This window comes from Uloborus diversus, chromosome 1 (assembly GCF_026930045.1).
Source record: "Uloborus diversus isolate 005 chromosome 1, Udiv.v.3.1, whole genome shotgun sequence".
Taxonomy (NCBI): domain Eukaryota; kingdom Metazoa; phylum Arthropoda; class Arachnida; order Araneae; family Uloboridae; genus Uloborus; species Uloborus diversus.
The window spans coordinates 268,505,698-268,522,662 of record NC_072731.1 but is presented as its reverse complement, the minus strand read 5'-3'; the positions used below and the strand labels follow the sequence as shown (position 1 = coordinate 268,522,662).

At 34.9% G+C, this 16,965-nt stretch overlaps 1 protein-coding gene across 1 annotated transcript; it reads left to right on the top strand.

Annotated features, from left to right (window-relative positions):
• Positions 1 to 5,999: 5,999 nt before the first annotated feature.
• LOC129220627 (uncharacterized) lies at positions 6,000 to 15,896 on the top strand. Its single transcript, XM_054855060.1, has 3 exons — positions 6,000 to 6,093; positions 12,576 to 12,686; positions 15,151 to 15,896. The coding sequence occupies exons 1-3, from the start codon at positions 6,000 to 6,002 to the stop codon at positions 15,894 to 15,896; spliced, it is 951 nt and encodes a 316-aa protein (XP_054711035.1).
• The last annotated feature ends 1,069 nt before the right edge of the window (positions 15,897 to 16,965 follow it).

Here is a 16,965-nt window from a genome sequence, read left to right as displayed (position 1 = left end):
GTTTCGCCATTTTTGCGCAGCAACTCCGCAAAATGCGGAGCAGTTGGTAACCCTGTTCCCTATGGTATTTCATTTGTGAGGTCCCTTTGTAGTCCTAAAGTCACGATAGTATTAAGTCTACAATTGAGGACTTTGATGGAGGAACTAGTTAAGTCCAAACTTTTTCTTTTATTAAAATTCATTTTTGCGTGTGGAGAATTCGTTGTTACGATTGGTGCAACAACGGGTGACAAATGTAAGATTAGACCTCTGCTTTGTAGCAAGTAATGTAGGAATGATATTAACCTTTCGATCGCACACTATTGTTATTTACTGGTCTTAACAAAAATGAGTGAGTCTGGACTTACCTGGTTCTTGGTTTTTGCATAAAGGTCCAAGAAGGAGATTGTGTATTACAGATTTAAGGCTGTCCGGGACACATTTTGAAAAAAAAGGCATTAAACAATTTAGAGTTTTGAAATTTTTTTCACTGATTCACCATCAGTTTGATTCGCAAAATCATAAAATATTTTTAAAAAAATATTATTTAAATTTAGTTATTGTTTTTTTAAAAAATAGGGTCTTTTTAAATTGCTAAAACTCAAAGTATTCTAGGTCAATTTGCAAATTGTTTTCAAAAAACTATGCACAAATATCTCAGTTTTATTTTTTATTCGACGATTTTAAAAATATTAATTCAATAAAAATAGAAAATATTTGAAGAAAAATTTAAAGATAATTAAAAAAAATTATATTTTTTGAAGTAATGGTTTTTTCAAATTTACCGTATAAAACTCAAAATAAACTTTTTGAAAAAGATATGCTCCAAATTTCATTACTTTATCTTTATCAGTTCTTGACTTATAAGAGTTTGAATGCGAAAAATCAGGAAAAATTGCATCATGGAGAGAAACGCGTTTGAAATTTTAAAGTTAAAATATAATTTTAGTTAAAAGAAGGCAACAAAAATATAATTATATCTTTCGTTCTAATTAAGATAGAAACAAGATTCAAACGTTCTTTTAAGCAGAAAAGGCGGAAAAGTTTTTTTAATGATAAAAAAAAAAAAGAAAAATTTGACCCATTTTGTCTTCCGGACCCTTTTAAATATCGAAATATTACCAGACAAAGTCTTCGAACCTTAGGCATTCCCTTAAAGTCACTAAAGTTAGCCTGGAATTTCTTTTATAGAAATTTTCATGGGAGAGCTTCGTAACCTTTTTATTTGCACTATAGCCAAAAGTTGATTTCAGTTTCAGAAAAAAATGCCCAGAGAGAACTAGCGTTTCCTCCAGACCAAAAAAGGGGCAGTGGTCTTTCAGGTAAAAGGTATAATAGGGTAGAGAAGTTTTGTTGAATAAAAAAGGTGCTTCTTTTACTTTTTGGTGTACTAGGTACATACAAAGTTCAAGTGTTTTCGATAGTAATTATTTTTAAAATATTTAAAAGCTTTTTGATCTTTAGTTTTAAAGGTAATGCAAAAAACATTCAGATTTATTCTAATCAGATTCTTGTAGATAAATGATTGAAACGAAAGAATGACGTTTCAAGGACAGGGGTCGAAGGTTAGCTTAAAAGCGGAAGTGCACGGGTGCCCTTCTAAAAAATCTTGGGGAATTTTTTCTCTTTTCCTTTCAATTTTTCCAAACATATTATAAGTTTATATTTTTTAAATTTCACTTTCGGAAAATTTCGAAGGAGAGTCGCCAGATTACCTATAGTAACGAAATGTAATTTAAAATTGGGTACTTTAGTTTTTAAATGCTTCCAAATGAATTCACTGACCCTCCTATTCTCTCAAACGTGACCAAAGTTAGTTTTGCGTTTTTTAATAGTTCAAACTCTAAACGTTTTTGTAAAGAGCTCCCTATGCTGTTCCATTAATTTTTCTAAGGGTAGCCTAAAATTGTATTTCTAAAACTTCCCATTTCGGAGAATTTCTGGGGAGAGCCCCCGTCTTTCTATTGTAAACAAAGATAGACTAGATTTCAATTTTGAAAAAAAAAAGTTAAGAAAACAAAATTGTGGAGGAAGCCCTTGTTTTCCTTCTCCTTTAACGCTACCGAAAATTGTAAAATTGCGTTTTTTAACATCAACTCTGAAAATATCGCTTGGAAGGGAACTAGAACCCTGTGTCCCGATTCTTTTCTTAGGCCTATATAGAATAACCAATTTTAAAAAATTTCCGGATTATTTACCTGGTTTCTTATATCTTTCCTCGTGTCCTTCCTATGTTGCCAGTACAGAAGCCTAAAGATGTGCCTTTTCAGGCTTATAACCATAAGTATCCTTTCAAGGCACATGAAAAATGTGTCAGTTTTAGCTATATCTTAAGTTTCACAATTTTCTATTTTAGAACTTTAAATCTTGATTTAGGAACTTAAAAAAAAGGAACTAGTTATAGTTTAATGTCTTTGCTCAACTAATTTACAGAAGTGGGCCAAAATATTCTTTTGCTGACTGGACCAAAGTCAGCCAGTCCGCCCCTGCTTGGACCGATAATGCGAAGCCTTTTGTATACAGTCTGAGTAAAAACTTTAAGTCCAGTGCACTTTTTTGAGAAATTAGACACACCTTAATCTTAGGATCAAAAAATCATATGAGTGATAATTATTAATCTTAAATACAAATCAAAAAGACAAAAAAATTTAATTCTAAGTGTTTCATTATCAGAAAATATTACAGATCAATATTTGAACCTGAGTAAAATCTTTAAGGCCTACATAGAAAAAAGCATATGAGGACAAAAATTCAAATATTTATAAACTTGGGTGGGAGCCATTCCTTCAAATATTCTAGTTTTCATGAATAAAACTAGTTTTTGACAAAATTCGGGATGTATTTTTTACCATTCATCTTCGATGTCAGATTTCAGCTCTATTGATGAAGTAAAATGTCTCTCCTTTGCATAAACTCTTCTTGTTAAGTCACCCAGTATGTTCTCCATTGGGTTAAGATATGAACACTTAGTTGGTCATTTCAAATGTTCAACATTGTTTACTTGGATCCTATTTTTTGCACTGTTACTCGGATGGATAGATGCATTGTTTTGCTGATATTTTCAATTTTTTTCCAGCAATAAATTCAGCATTTGGTAAAAGATGATTTGGGAGGACATTTTGATATGTCTGTGAGTTTATTTTACCCGAAATAAACGCAACTGAGCACACACCATTGTAAGCGAAGCACTCTCAAGTTCTGACAGAGCCTTGATCTAATTGGCGCTTGTAGAATATTTCTTTTTCTTTTCGTAAATCATGCCAGCAGTATTTCCGTCCGTTTGGTCCATCCAAACTCCACTTCTTTTCGTTAGAAAAAAAAAACATTTGTATTCATTGGTTATCCCAGGTCATGATTTCCTAGCTAAAGTTGAAACGCTCTATATTGTGCATTTTCAATAAATGAGGTTTAAGCAATTTTGCAGCATTAATAAAATTTCCACACCTTCTAATTGTGTTATACATCGTTTTTGACAAACATTTAAACCTATCGTCTGAATAAGTTTCCTGGTTGAGTACTTTTCAGGTAGTGTAATAATTTCCAAACTCTTCTTCCATGACGCGAGGACAAAGCTTTAAGATTTCCCGGGTTTTCTTTTTACCCTAATTGTGTTTAAATCAAACAAAAATGTTGACTTCAGTCTTCGATCTTCCTATTCTTTCGCAATAGTACGTCTATTTATCCTTGTTGAAGAAAAAGCTTCAATCCACCCTCTTTCTTGAACAGTTAACTTTTTACCTTACGATATCGACACAAGTAGGAAAAAAATTTTGAAGAAATTAATCACAAAACTGCAAGTTAAAGGGTTTCCACAATCTTGTTAACTGAGGTGACATTTATTACAGTATAAGTACTTGCAGTTTTTAAAAAATACTAGTGGCCTTAAAGTTTTTACTCAAGCTGAAATGCTAACTTTGAATAAACCACTGCTTTTCTGATTATTGCATGCTTTACAAATCCTGTCTGTTGAGTTATTTCTTTAAAATGAACATTAATAATTAATAATACCATAATATTAAAACCCCTTTAATTTCATTTTCCTTTTTTGAGAGAAAATTATACTGGCCTTAAAGTTTTTACTCAGGCTGTACATGAAAACTTTAATGTTTGTCCTAAAATGTAAATCACTTATTTCCATGAATGTTAAGAACCTCATCGTATAGAAGGCTTCTTTAGATTCAATAGGCTTGACGAACTCGTTAATTTTGCTGTAGATTAGTGTTAATTTTCAAGCTTCGGGAATGTTAGATTCCTCCTAGCTTTTCCAAGATATGTCAATGGCATACCGTATTCTTTTCAACACCTTGGACATCAATCAGATTTAAATAAGAATTGCTTATAGAAGGTGATTTCGTTCACTAGTTCACACTATTTCTCTTCCACGTAATAGCGCTTGAAGTAATTTTCATTAAGAAATGTCAGTAAATAACGCATGCAAGTGATGTGAAAAGCAGCTAAGTGAAGTGATAGTTTGATACTTTTTGTTTATATTATTGCAAAAGCTGCTCCCATCTTTTGTAAATCATGAACTTTATCGACTCGTTCTTAATGTTTTTCAAAGCATTCCGTAGCAAATTAGTATTTTGATTCTCACTTTTCTTTAAATCAAATTTTTCCAACTATATACAATGTACGTGAAATATACAATGTGTCTTGCTGCATGTCACGCTGTATTACGCATCTTGTTACAAAATAATATTTCAGCCGAAAATAACGACCGTCGTGTCGTCCAAGCAACATATGTCACTAACTAGAGCTAGCTATGTAACGCAAAGGTATTGGATGTTTTATTCTTTAAAGCAAGCATAATTCGGTATTACAAATTTAATTTGTGGGATGTTGATATGATATTTCAAACTAATTTAAGTGATAGAGAAAGCAGATATCGTCTCATCAGGACTTAATAATTAGTCGAAAGTATTCTTGAGAAAAAATAAATGAATAATTGTTTCAGAAAGGGATAACATTGGTAAATTATTTCTAACAATTTGAAAGAAAACAAAACCTTTCTAAGTAAAACAGTGCTTTTGTTATTCTTTCTACATACTAGAAAATCACCCGTGAAGGGCAAAAATTGCTTCTACATTTGAACGAAACCATTGCCTGTTTGGCGATATTTTGATAGGTGAAATGGTAAACCTCACTCCCGTGGATTAACCCTAAACTGCAATAGATGGCATTCATTGTTGTCCATTTTTTTCGTTTCTTCATTCCCATGAAATGACAGTCTTTGAAGTAAAACAGTTAAATGATCGGATCGAATTCAACCTTGTCACGAAGCCTTTCCCTGCATGTTAAACATTACCGAAACACATTATCAAATGATCATGCCGTGGCGCAAGTTTCATTGTTGATACTCGCGGGTTACTCGATCTTTGGTTAATACATATATTGGTTAATATATATATGGATATATATATATATATAATATGGATGGTAAGATTTTGGAAAATTAAGCAGACACGGAACTTTTCTGCCGTTTGCCAAAATCCACAAATATCCATTTTTAAATTCGTTTAAATCCGCTTGCATGTTGACTCCGTTTTTCATTAAATTTTTAGAAAAATCAAAATGTAGGAATTCTCCATTTCGAGCTTGTAGCTTAGAAAAAATTTTTCATATTTGTTTCTAAATCCTTTATATTATAACCTATTCAGAAATTAAGTAATGGAGAACATCAATATCAGGTGTTGAGAGATTGAGGCTTATTTTCAGAAATGATTAAAAATAACATAGGATTACTTTTCCACCAGCAAGAGGGAGAATGCAGCCAGTATGCGATCTTTCTGCATATGGCATCACAAGAATGTGATTTTGTTCAGTTTCGATGATTTTTAAAGTTTTTCTTTTAAGTAAATATTACCTTTTATTAGAAATATAGAGCAAACTTTCGAAATTATGTTTATAACCTTCAAATGAACAAACTCGGAAAAAAGCTTGCAATTTTTCTAATTCTTTGTAATAATATGTATGAAATGCTTTCAGATTCTTTAAAAGTTTCCCCTCTCTGATTTCTAGATATGGATAGTGTTAATGAAGCGATAGTTGCCGTCCTCAACTTAGTGACAAGTCTCGGGGACGTGGTGAGGGTGGAGTTGGCGGCCAGGGATCAAGGTAAGGAAACACTTCGTTCGCCATTTACTTCATTCAGAACTTTTTTTAACACTAGAAAGACTGAAATTTTATGTATTAGTTTCATCATGTTTAGTATCTGGGGTCAGTGTTAGTTTTTTTGGTTAAATTCTTCTAAAAATTTTCCTGGGCGAGTCCACCTGCCCGATGCACCTTCTTAATAATAACTAACTAAATAAAAACTTCGTACGTTATTATTTTCAGCTTTTCTGTCTTTACTTGCCAAAAGGTAGAGCTAGTACCATTGATCTCTTCAAGAGACATGGCTGCGGTTTGGCTGGTAAGCAGTCGGTATTGTTTTTGTTCAACCGGTTGGATATCCAAATGCTGTAGAGAAAGTTACAGGTTAAACTAGAGTGAATAGCATGAAATACGCCGCCATTCTATATTAGCTACCAGTTTGTTTGGCACTCTTGGCTACCTCAAGAGGTTTCCCACCTCCAGCTCAGTCACTTCTTAGGCCCGGCTGATGAGTGCTAATAAGCACGACACTGCAGTCCTCGGCTGGAAATGACTGAGCTGGGTGTGTATTTCATGTATTTCTGCGTTAGCCCTGGCTATAGGGCGGTAACTTACTGAAAATAGAGTGAATGGCATTTGTTTTATGCTACAAAAATTACGTGAAAGGAAAAAAAAAATTTTTTTTATTGTAGAATTGCGTAGGATTCCACTGTGGCTCCTCCCGTCTTTCTAGGTATATGGATCAATATTTACAGTACTATGAGGCGAATCATTGAATGATCAAAAAATCATTCAAATAGTGACATATAATAAAGTCAAAGCGTTCCATTAAGCAACGTTAAATATTTTTCTCCGAGTTATTGAATAACAAACTACGCGAGGCCCAATCAAAAAAACATTCAAATAGTGACAGTGATAGAGCCCCCTCCGTCTTTCTAGTGTCAATCAACCAACTAGAGTGGCATTGGTCGGAAAAAACCGGAAATTTAGAGAAACAAAACCCGGTTTTCTTCTGAAGAGGTTTATCTCCACTCAGAAAAAAAAATGAAAATTTTTGTAATTTCTGCCACACACACAAAAAAAAAAAAAAAAAAAAATGTATTCTCATGTATAATCTTTACAATGCCGTTTTTGTGCAATTATTTATGTATATATTTTAGTGTCTAGCACTCTTTATGAAAGCACTTACTTTATCAGGGCAGGTCATGAGACAATTTACTTTCGTTATGTACTGAATTGTTCTGAGCTACTTTTCTTTCTAAAATTTAATATGTTCACAGGACAAAATTAATATCAAATAAACGAAATGTTTTAAGTATAAATATTAATATAATTTCATTTAATTACAGATCTATTTAAATCAGACACACACATTAAATAAAAATATATTAAAATTTATATACACTTCAATCAACACACTTCAAGGAAAAAAAAAGAAGTTTTGTTGAAAGTTTTGCGATCTAAAAAAAAAAAAAACTGCATTAAATGATTACCCAATTTACTAAATTCACATCCTATTCAAAAGTAACAGTTGAAGGAAATTATGACTGAATTTGGATAATTTTTTGGTGTAATCAAAAAACTATTGACTGATAGGAAACAAAAAAGTTAATCTTTTTTGCATTACATTTCTGATAATAAAAAATAACATCAACTGTTAAATAGAGGCATTTTTTCTGATTACGTGATGTTTATTTTTTGTCGTCCAGAATACATTTGCCCAATTAGATTGTGTTATCGTATAGTATTAAAAATGTGCATTTCATTGGTCGCCAAGGAAAATAATAGAAAATGTTACTAGTGTACAAATTTGTCCTGCGTATACTAAATGTTGTCCCGAATCAAGCCAGCTTGACGAGACTAGTTGGCGTGAAATGGAAAAGTAAAGAATAATGTTCGATCGCGAGTACTCCTATTGTATTACATAGTGCTAGCAGCCTTAGTTTGCGTATTGTGTAAACATGCACAAGTAAAGCGCTAAAATCGCTATTTTAGGTTATATGCTATTATATTGGCATGGTGATTGCCGGGTCAGTAACTTTTATAGAAATAGGGATGTCTAATATTAAAATGGTCCCTACAAATATTACAAGTTAACTTAATAGGAAACAATTGGTGTGGTGATTTTAAATAGGGGTTTCCGAAGATACTAAGACAACTGACTTGGTTTTACATGAGATCTCACACCTTTTTGCGGTGGAGGCGATGCTTTCATTTTCGCACATTTTATGCTTTTTGGGATTTTTTTTCAGTTGTTCGATTGAAGAATTTAAAGTTCTTGTCATTATCCAAAAAGATATTTAAAGATTCCGCCCCCCCCCCCCCCCCCGGATGATAGAGCAAACATTCAAAACTTTTGGGACAATTAAATTTCGTCTAATTCGTCTTATAACGCGTTTCATAATGTTATTATCAGCAGTTGCGTAGCTACACTTTCTACCGCCAGGGGCTGTTTCTCAATCTGCCGCCCTTTTTGTTGGGAAGTAGTTGACACATTAGAGTCAAAAGTATTTAAATAAAGAAGAAAATATTTGTTTTCCTTATTTTTCTTGCAGAAGAAAAAAAAAGTAATTTAGAGCCCTGGCAAAACATTTCAAAAGTAACGTCAAATTGCGAAATTTTAAGCAATTTTTAGAAACGCTCATAAAAAAAAGTTGCTTGGAAATCCCTTCATTTTTTTTTCTAAACTAAAATTAGTTTTATGCATTCTTAAGTGAGATGTGAAGGGATGGTGTGGGCGTTATCCCTTGGAAATGTTTCGAGACCAAATTTGGGATGATTCTTTTTTACTTATAGTGGTCGAAATATAAAAGGTCTTCCCCAGAGATCATTTTACTAATTAAAAATATTTCCTTAAAATGAATAAATTAATGTGAAACACATTGTATAAAGGAATTAGTTGATATAATGAAGTAGTACAAGCAATTATTATTCGAGTTGTACATATTTGTTTTATGAAATGAACATAAAAATTCATTCTGTCTTCGTGAAAATTTTGTAGTCAGTGGCCAATCAAAGCGATTGTTGAAACAGATAATGCTATCCTGAAAATGAGCAGGAAATCGCCCACCAATTGAGACCTCTTTAATTTTACTCTTGGTGTCACTTTCCTTTAATAAAGGTTTTTTTTTTCTTTTAATACGGTGGTTTCCGCAGAACTTAAAATCCATTGCTTCATCATTTAACGAGAGGTTCGGAAATTTGTTTCCTCAGTAATGGTTAACCTTGATAGCAAAAAACAAAACATGGTCCCTTACTTTACATTACCCCCCTCTCTGTCTGAAGGTTCAGACGAAGGAAGAGAAAAATCAGACAATAGTGCTGAGATATCCACAATAAAAACGCATGTTTTGCATTAGAGTAATTGTATTATCATAGTCGTACTAAAACTTTACAATTCTAAGTTTTTTTTTTCCTTTTTTCTTCCAGTAATGCATCAGAAGCATGATTTCCCTATTGAGAAAACTTGTTAAATTTTTTCGCATTAAAAGTGTGAAATTGCCGTCCGTCAAAAAGTGACGCCCGGGGCGCACCGCCCCAACCGCCCCTCCCTAGCTAAACAGCTGTATCAGGATTGGCAAGTCTTTGATAGTTGGTGGTTTAATCCGGTTTTTTACAGTGGTTATTACAGTCAAGTCAAAAAGCCCTTTTTGACATAATTGTCAAAAACCTAAATTTGTGTCTGAAACCTGACTGAAATTTATATAAACAATAAAATTACCCTTGCAAACTATTCTTGGTGTATTAAATTTTGATTTCATACTCTGATGGAAATTTTGATTATTTTACCTTCTTTAAAAGTGCAAAATTAAAATTCACAATGTTGATTCAACAAGTTGTTTGTCTTTAAAATGAAAGAGATGAATAAAAGAGCTACTTTTAGCATACAATTTCTTTTATCAATAGTAGTACATTAAATAATAACTGCTGATTTCTAGAAAAAACAATGTGTGTACACCAAGTACATTTATGAGTTCTAGTTTGGAATGGATTAATCCAGAAATAAAAAAAAAATCTTTCAATTGGTGCTGAATAGCCTATTTGTTTTTCTGCGTGTAGATTTTTAAACGTTTTCACCATACTCTTGCTGAGAAATAATGAACTAGATGTAGCTTTCAGGATAATTGTAGATTCAGCTTAAAAAGCTGTTGAAACAAATGAATTTGGTTGTATTTCAAGCTAATATTTGTTCATTAATGAAAAGAAAATATTTATATGTGTTCACTGACAAAGTTAATTATAAAAGATTAAAAAAATAGTATCTAAAGAATTTAAATGATTTATAATCAACCACATTTACTGCTGTTCAACTTAATTTTATTTTTACATGAAAGAAAAAATGACATTACGACATTACGTAAGTCCTGACACAGAAGGAACTGATAAAAATACTTGAAACTAATGATTCCAATTATTAAAAGTTTAAAAAGAACTATGAAAACTCGATTTAATTTTTAGTATTCTTAACTATTTTTACAACATTGTAACGATTGGAGTACGCTTCTCCAAATGTGGGAATGGGGTAAGGAAGAGGAGAGAACGTCGTTCGAAGAGAGAGGGGGGGGGCAGTTGACCCCCAGGTCCCTCTAGGCAAGGGAGATTGTAATTTTCTTCTCGCGGAGAGCCAGAAGGGTTTTGCTGGCTTTCATCAGGCCAGCTCATAATAATCAACCTATCTTCATCATCCTCATCATCAAATGTAATCACGAACTACAAATAAACTGTCATATGACATCACGCTGAACTCTATTGACACCAGTGGTTCCCAACCTTTTTCAAGTCACGACCCCCTTTCACCAACTAAAAGACCCGCGACCCGCTCTGCGTCTCCCCATTTATAAATATACATTATGTGCGCGTGTGCGCGCATGCGCATATTTTACATTATAACTCAAAGTACTTGAGGTTTTATTTATGCTTTCTGTGTTTTTTAATTTCTACAATGGCTGCACAATTGAAGAATAAAAATATTGCTTCTATAATGTTAAACACATACATTTCGACACTTTTAAAATTCTTGCGTCCTTAGAGTGGCGAATGCAGATTTGGTTTTCGGAAGAGCAGGGGTCATACAAATCTTATATAGTATTATTTAGTGTTCGCAAACTTTTTCGTTGAAGTGAATGATGGCATTTTCTTTTAGGAAGGTAGTCGCGATTTCAAAAAATTCGGAGGAAGGCTTTTGGCAGCCACTCAATTTTTCTTCAAGCGTATGTATAGCAAGAGAGAGATAGTCCAGTTCTTTGCTTCAAAGGGGGGAGGGGGAGAAGTCATTACTAGCATATGAGCAATCAAATTATGAGAAACGCGTTATTTAAGCGAAGATATTTAACAATATGAATCTACAGTAGTAAGTTAACCATTCGCGAATGTACTCCCCCCCCCCTCAATATGTTCAAATTTCCTTGAAATTGAAGCCCAGAAATGGAAGTTTTTAGACGATTTTAACGATAGGGATGGAAGGGAGGATCGGGGATGCTCTATTATGAAAATGAGATTTCCTAAACAGCTCAGTTGTAGACCATCTTTGTTGTAGTTAGAAGAAGAGAAATAATTCTAGCGACATATTCCCGGAAATACTTTGAATTTAAGTGTCTAAACAACCGCAACTATAGGCTATATTTGTAAACGTTAGAAACAAGTTTGAACTCGGAGCCTTTTTCCGGAATTGAAGTCACAAACACCAAAGTTGACACAAGTTTCAATGGTAGAAAGGACTTTGAGGACTCCCAAGAATGTTTTCAAAATTTAAGTTGAAAAACACACTAGACCCCACAAAAAGACTAATTGCTAAATTGTAACTGAAAAATGGTCTGCCGTATAAAGTTATGCGAGATGCATACGCACATAAGGACGTCACGAGATAACTCGTTGTAAAAAAACTCGGGGCTCGTCAAAATAAATATTTCGGGCGTCCATGCGTTCTTGTGGTCAGGTTGAAAAAAAAAACTAATTCTTTCGGGAGTGAGCAAAATGGAAATTTTTGATATCCGATTTTTCAGTAAAAATTTTCTCGCGAATACGATACTTTCTTTACTATGTAAAAGGAAGTAAAAGGTTTTATGTTGATTTTTCCTTATCTAGACGTTTCCGAAACTGTACGAAGAGAAGTTTGAATTTATTTTATTATTACTATTTAAAGGGCTTCTCCCTTTGATTTCTTTGTACAGATCTTTCAGACAAAATAACTTTTCTTTTAATCCAATTTCCTGCGAATTAGGAGGGAAACTGCCACATTTCTCCATCTCATTTCCGTACTTTCATTTTTTTTCTATTTTTAAATTAATGATTTATTTTTGATTTTTTTTTTCTTTTACTGTTTTAGGCTCTAGCACAACTTATACAATGCAATTTTTTTTTTAATTTTTTATTCAATTTATTGCCTACTATTTCGGGAAAGCAGGTTTGCAAGACTTAATCCATTAGTTTAATAGGATTTGTAAGTTTGTATGTTGCAAGATGTAAAATGAAATGTTTAACGTATTTTTTCTTTCTGTCCACAGTGATTGCAGGTCTCAGGGAGGAGTTGAGGGTTGAAAAAGAAAGAAACAGGCGTTTCAAAGAAGAGGTTGTTCGAAATGTGAACAACCTCAACCAGGCAACCTTCAACAGCGGTAAGCTGAAGCTTCTAATTTTAGAAAAACACAAGTTCTTGTAGTCGAGTATAATTTTATCAAGTTTTTTTTAAGTAATTCATAACAGTAGATAGTCGGCATTTTTGTATAATTTCTACGAAGTGTTTCCAAAGCTTTGTAATCTCTGAACTTTCCTAAACCCTCTCATGCACGACTAGCAAAATACTATCTTGCTATATTTATGCTCCGAAAGCTTTTGCATATATCATTGCTTCATTTTTTAAATCACCGTAGTTTATCGTTACTCTTTTTTTCTGTATTCTCTCTCCAATATACTACGTTAACTAATAGAAGAAATGATTTATTTTTTGTCGATTTGAGCCCATGTACTATGGAAAATTTTGGGATTGAATCTGTGGTTCACTGAAACTGACAAACGCACTACAAAAATGACCTTCCAGGTGTTTGCGGTACTTAAGACCATAGCGAAGACGTCCTAGCTTTTTGAGATTCAACATAACGTTCGAAATTCGTTCTGTGTTTTCTCCGTCTTTGAGAAGACGAACGCCTTAATTCCGGGTCCAAAGTCTTGTATTCGTACGCTGAATGGAGAAACTCAATCAAAGAACCCTTGTGACGTCATATGCAGTAAATAAATATAATTTTGAGGGAAGTAAAGGTAGTCTAGTGAACAAATCATTGTAAATAACAAATTTTTTTCTTCAATTTTAAAATTTTCACTGTATTTATAAAGTGATATTTTCATTTTCTGCGTCAGTGATACTTAAGTTGGAGCCAATACTCAGAACTGAGTAGGTCGCTTATTCCCTTTTGAGTCAATTTTACTCGGGGAAAAAAGAAGCACGTAGATGATTCCATTTTTTAGCAAATTATTTTTAACAGATATACATTATGATTTCGAAGAAAGCCTAACTTTGGTAAAGTCACAAAGCTACTGGAATACGTAAAAAGCAGAGAAATTCCGCTACATTTTGCATTATTTATTCATTCGCGATCATAATTTAAAGCAAAAAAAATTGGTTTCATTTTTTCGTTTGCTTTATTTTTCAACATCGACTGCAGAACAAAAATTATATATTTTGTACACGAAATTCAATTTTATCCAAGTGTTATGTCTTTACTTCAGAGCCAGACTAACGTAACTCACATTATTCCTATTCGGAGGAGAGCGGAAAAACTTCTGTCTGGTTCATATATAGAATGAGGCTGGTGCTTTTATGCTGGTTAATTATAATATATAAACATATTGTTTTTACTTACTTTATAATCACTCAATGTGGGATAAGATGCTACATATAAAGCCGTAATAACCTGAAAATGGTCATTTTTAGCCTTATGTTAGTATAGCTCTAAGGTGCAGATATTTTAATTGAAAAAAAAAATCAATAATGAAGTAATATGTCAATCGTCAGACGTTAAGAGGTTTTCCATCTCCAGCTCAGTCACTTTCCTATGCCGGGCCGATGAGTGCTAATAAGCACGAAAATGCAGTCCTCGGCTGGAAATGACTGAGCTGGCGGTGTATTTCAAGAAAATAGTGTTTGGAAAAATCGCCAGCATTACAATAAACAAAACAGCGGTTATGCAATATGTACGTACATGCCATATAATGTGGTACATAACACTGCACTGTATAATTACATTTTTTTTCACGAAATTAAACAAATGTTACTATTTACTGGTCAAAAGTGACGTTTCATTGCAATTGTATTTACTCTGAGTAATTATACAGTAATTTAATATAGACAATTAAACGAGCGTCTGACAAGTAGACTTGACACAAAGAAAGTGTAGTTAACTTTTGTAAGGAAAAAAAGACTTACACTCACTTTTAAAAAATCTCTGATTTTCGACCGAAGGAACTTTGAAACTATTTCACTTCCTTCCAAGTCCTTAGTCCGCTTCACTAGTAAAAGTTGCGCTTGATTTCTTCCGACTTTTGACGATCTTACTTTTGACATTCTACAGTACGCATATATAATGGCACTATTAAACAAAACTACAACTGCCGTCACTTCTCGTGTTTCGGCGCTCATTTCTTCCTCGTTTTCAAACCTTTGAAGAATCTCTTCTATCACAGTGCTCATATTTCTGTGGTCAGGGTTATAATTTTGAATAATATTGGAATATGCTTAATAAAAAACTTTTTTTTTTCCGAACAAAAAAAAGTTGCCAGACAGCAATGTAATATCATATTAAATCCCTCTGAATTGTAGCATCGCCTGTGGTATGAAACAATAACTGTGTAGTTTGCTATGAGATGAAATCAATCATTCGGAACGTTTCAGAAATTTAAGTTCCTTCTTGACAAAGGAAAGGTCAGCTCTGGTACTTTTATTTCATTTGGAGTAGCTGCGATTGACATACATATTGCTTTTTTATGTTCTTAGAAATTGAACGCTCATGTACTTTTTCTAATAGAAATTAAGACAGATAAAGCTTTATATTTGATGCAATTTTTTGTTTTCCTTCTTTTCCACAGACGCTCCCTGGGAGGAAGATCCCAGCCCACCCCCCAGCCCCGATGACGACGACACCTCCTCCATGGAGGACGATACCTCCACCTCCATGGAGGTGGACGACGACGATGATGATGATGATGGTGGTGACGACGGCGGAGACGCCCCCGTTCTCCTGGACGTGCCCGGGGCCCAAAGTCCAAGGGTTTCCGGGGCCCCAACTTCAAGGCGTCGACTGTGGGGAGCCACCACGTCCAGGAGGCAGTCAGGTATTTTTAACCCTCCTTTTGCTCCATCAGACTCCCCAGCGCCGGAAGGAGGCCGCACAGAGGACGCAGCCCCTGACACGCCCGTCTGCCCGGTGATCATCACGGTGACTCAACCGACTCCGCCCGAGGAGGGATTTACCGAGCAGAACGGGGCTCAGGAGGAGGAGGTGGATGAGCAGCGCGAGCCGGACGACGACGACCCAGGGAGGGACGGATCAACGGACGCTGCCCTGCACGCCGATCCCGCGGACCCCCCGCCCGACGACGACGACGACGAGGACGACTCGTCTCCACCGAGTCCTCCCCCGCCGCCGCCTTCGTCGGGCTTGGGGGCCCGAGGGACCCGTGTGCGCCGGCAGGTGCAACTTTACCAGGCGCCCGCCGACTCCCTGCGCCGCCGCCCCCGGCTCCCGCCTCCCAGCCGCCGCCCCCGCCGTCGTGGAGACGTGCGGGATATCCGCAGGGTGCGGCCCTCCCCGAGTCCGCCTTCCAGCGACTGAGGAGTGGGGGGGATCGATCCGCTCTCAATTCTTTTGGCATTTGCTCGAGATAAAAGGCATTGCATGGAAACGTAGCACGACTGCACTTATGCGTTTAGGGGTTTTTGGGACCGTACCCTCATCTCACTGGGGATTTGAGAGTGCTGTCTGCAGACCATGATAGACTTTTAGAGCTGTTTCCTCATCCATATGAAAACTTTTAGCGACTATCCTTATCTTTTTGGAAAATTTCAGGAACTATGTGCTTTGATCAATGAGACTTTTAGGAACAGTGTCCTAAAAGTCTCCATGTCTGTCCATGTCCATATGTCCATGTGTGAAACTTGATAGATTTTTTGAGGAACTAAGTTTATCCTCATGTAAGTGCATTTTCGGTCCTTCGGGGTTTTTTTTTTTTCTTTTTTTTTTTTTTTTTTTTTGAGTGCGTAAAGACATTAAACTAATCCAATATCTGTTGATTTACGTCCTCGTTCCCATTCATACAAAATATTGCTTCTTCATTCAGTCATTTATTAGTTCTTTCATTAACGTGGAACAGAGAAACCATTTGTTCTTTTATTCACAGAGCATTAGATAAGTTATTCGTTTGTTTACTCAATCACATTCAGTCGTCACATTTGACAAACGATTAAATGTGATTACTGAATGTGAATGTAAATGAATAAATAACTGCTTGAATGTATTTTGAATGAAATAACACATTAACGATTGAACCGAAAATGCACTTTCATGCGTATAAACTCAGTTTCACAAAAAATCATCAGGTTGCAGTCACAGTTCCTAAGTCTCATTAATCTAAGCATACAATCCCTGAAATTTTCCAAAGAGATAATGATAGTCGCTAAAAGTTTTCGCAGGAATGAGGAAACAGCTCTAAAAGTCTTCTTCATGGTCTGCAGACAGTACTCTCAAATCCCCTGTGGGATTCGGGTACAGTCCCAAAATGCCCCTGAATGTGCAGGGGCAGTTGTGCTCCGTTTCCATACAAAGGTTTTCATCAAGAGCAAATGTTAAGGGGGTCCGGGACACAAAAATCGTCAATGTTTGCATTTTTTTAGCATTTGAAAAA

Coding starts and splice junctions, on each gene's coding strand:
- LOC129220627 (XM_054855060.1), top strand. CDS start 6,000: ATGGATAGTGTTAATGAAGCGATAGTTGCCGTCCTCAACTTAGTGACA. Junction 6,094..12,575: donor GTTGGCGGCCAGGGATCAAG/GTAAGGAAACAC, acceptor TTCTGTCCACAG/TGATTGCAGGTCTCAGGGAG. Junction 12,687..15,150: donor CCAGGCAACCTTCAACAGCG/GTAAGCTGAAGC, acceptor TCTTTTCCACAG/ACGCTCCCTGGGAGGAAGAT.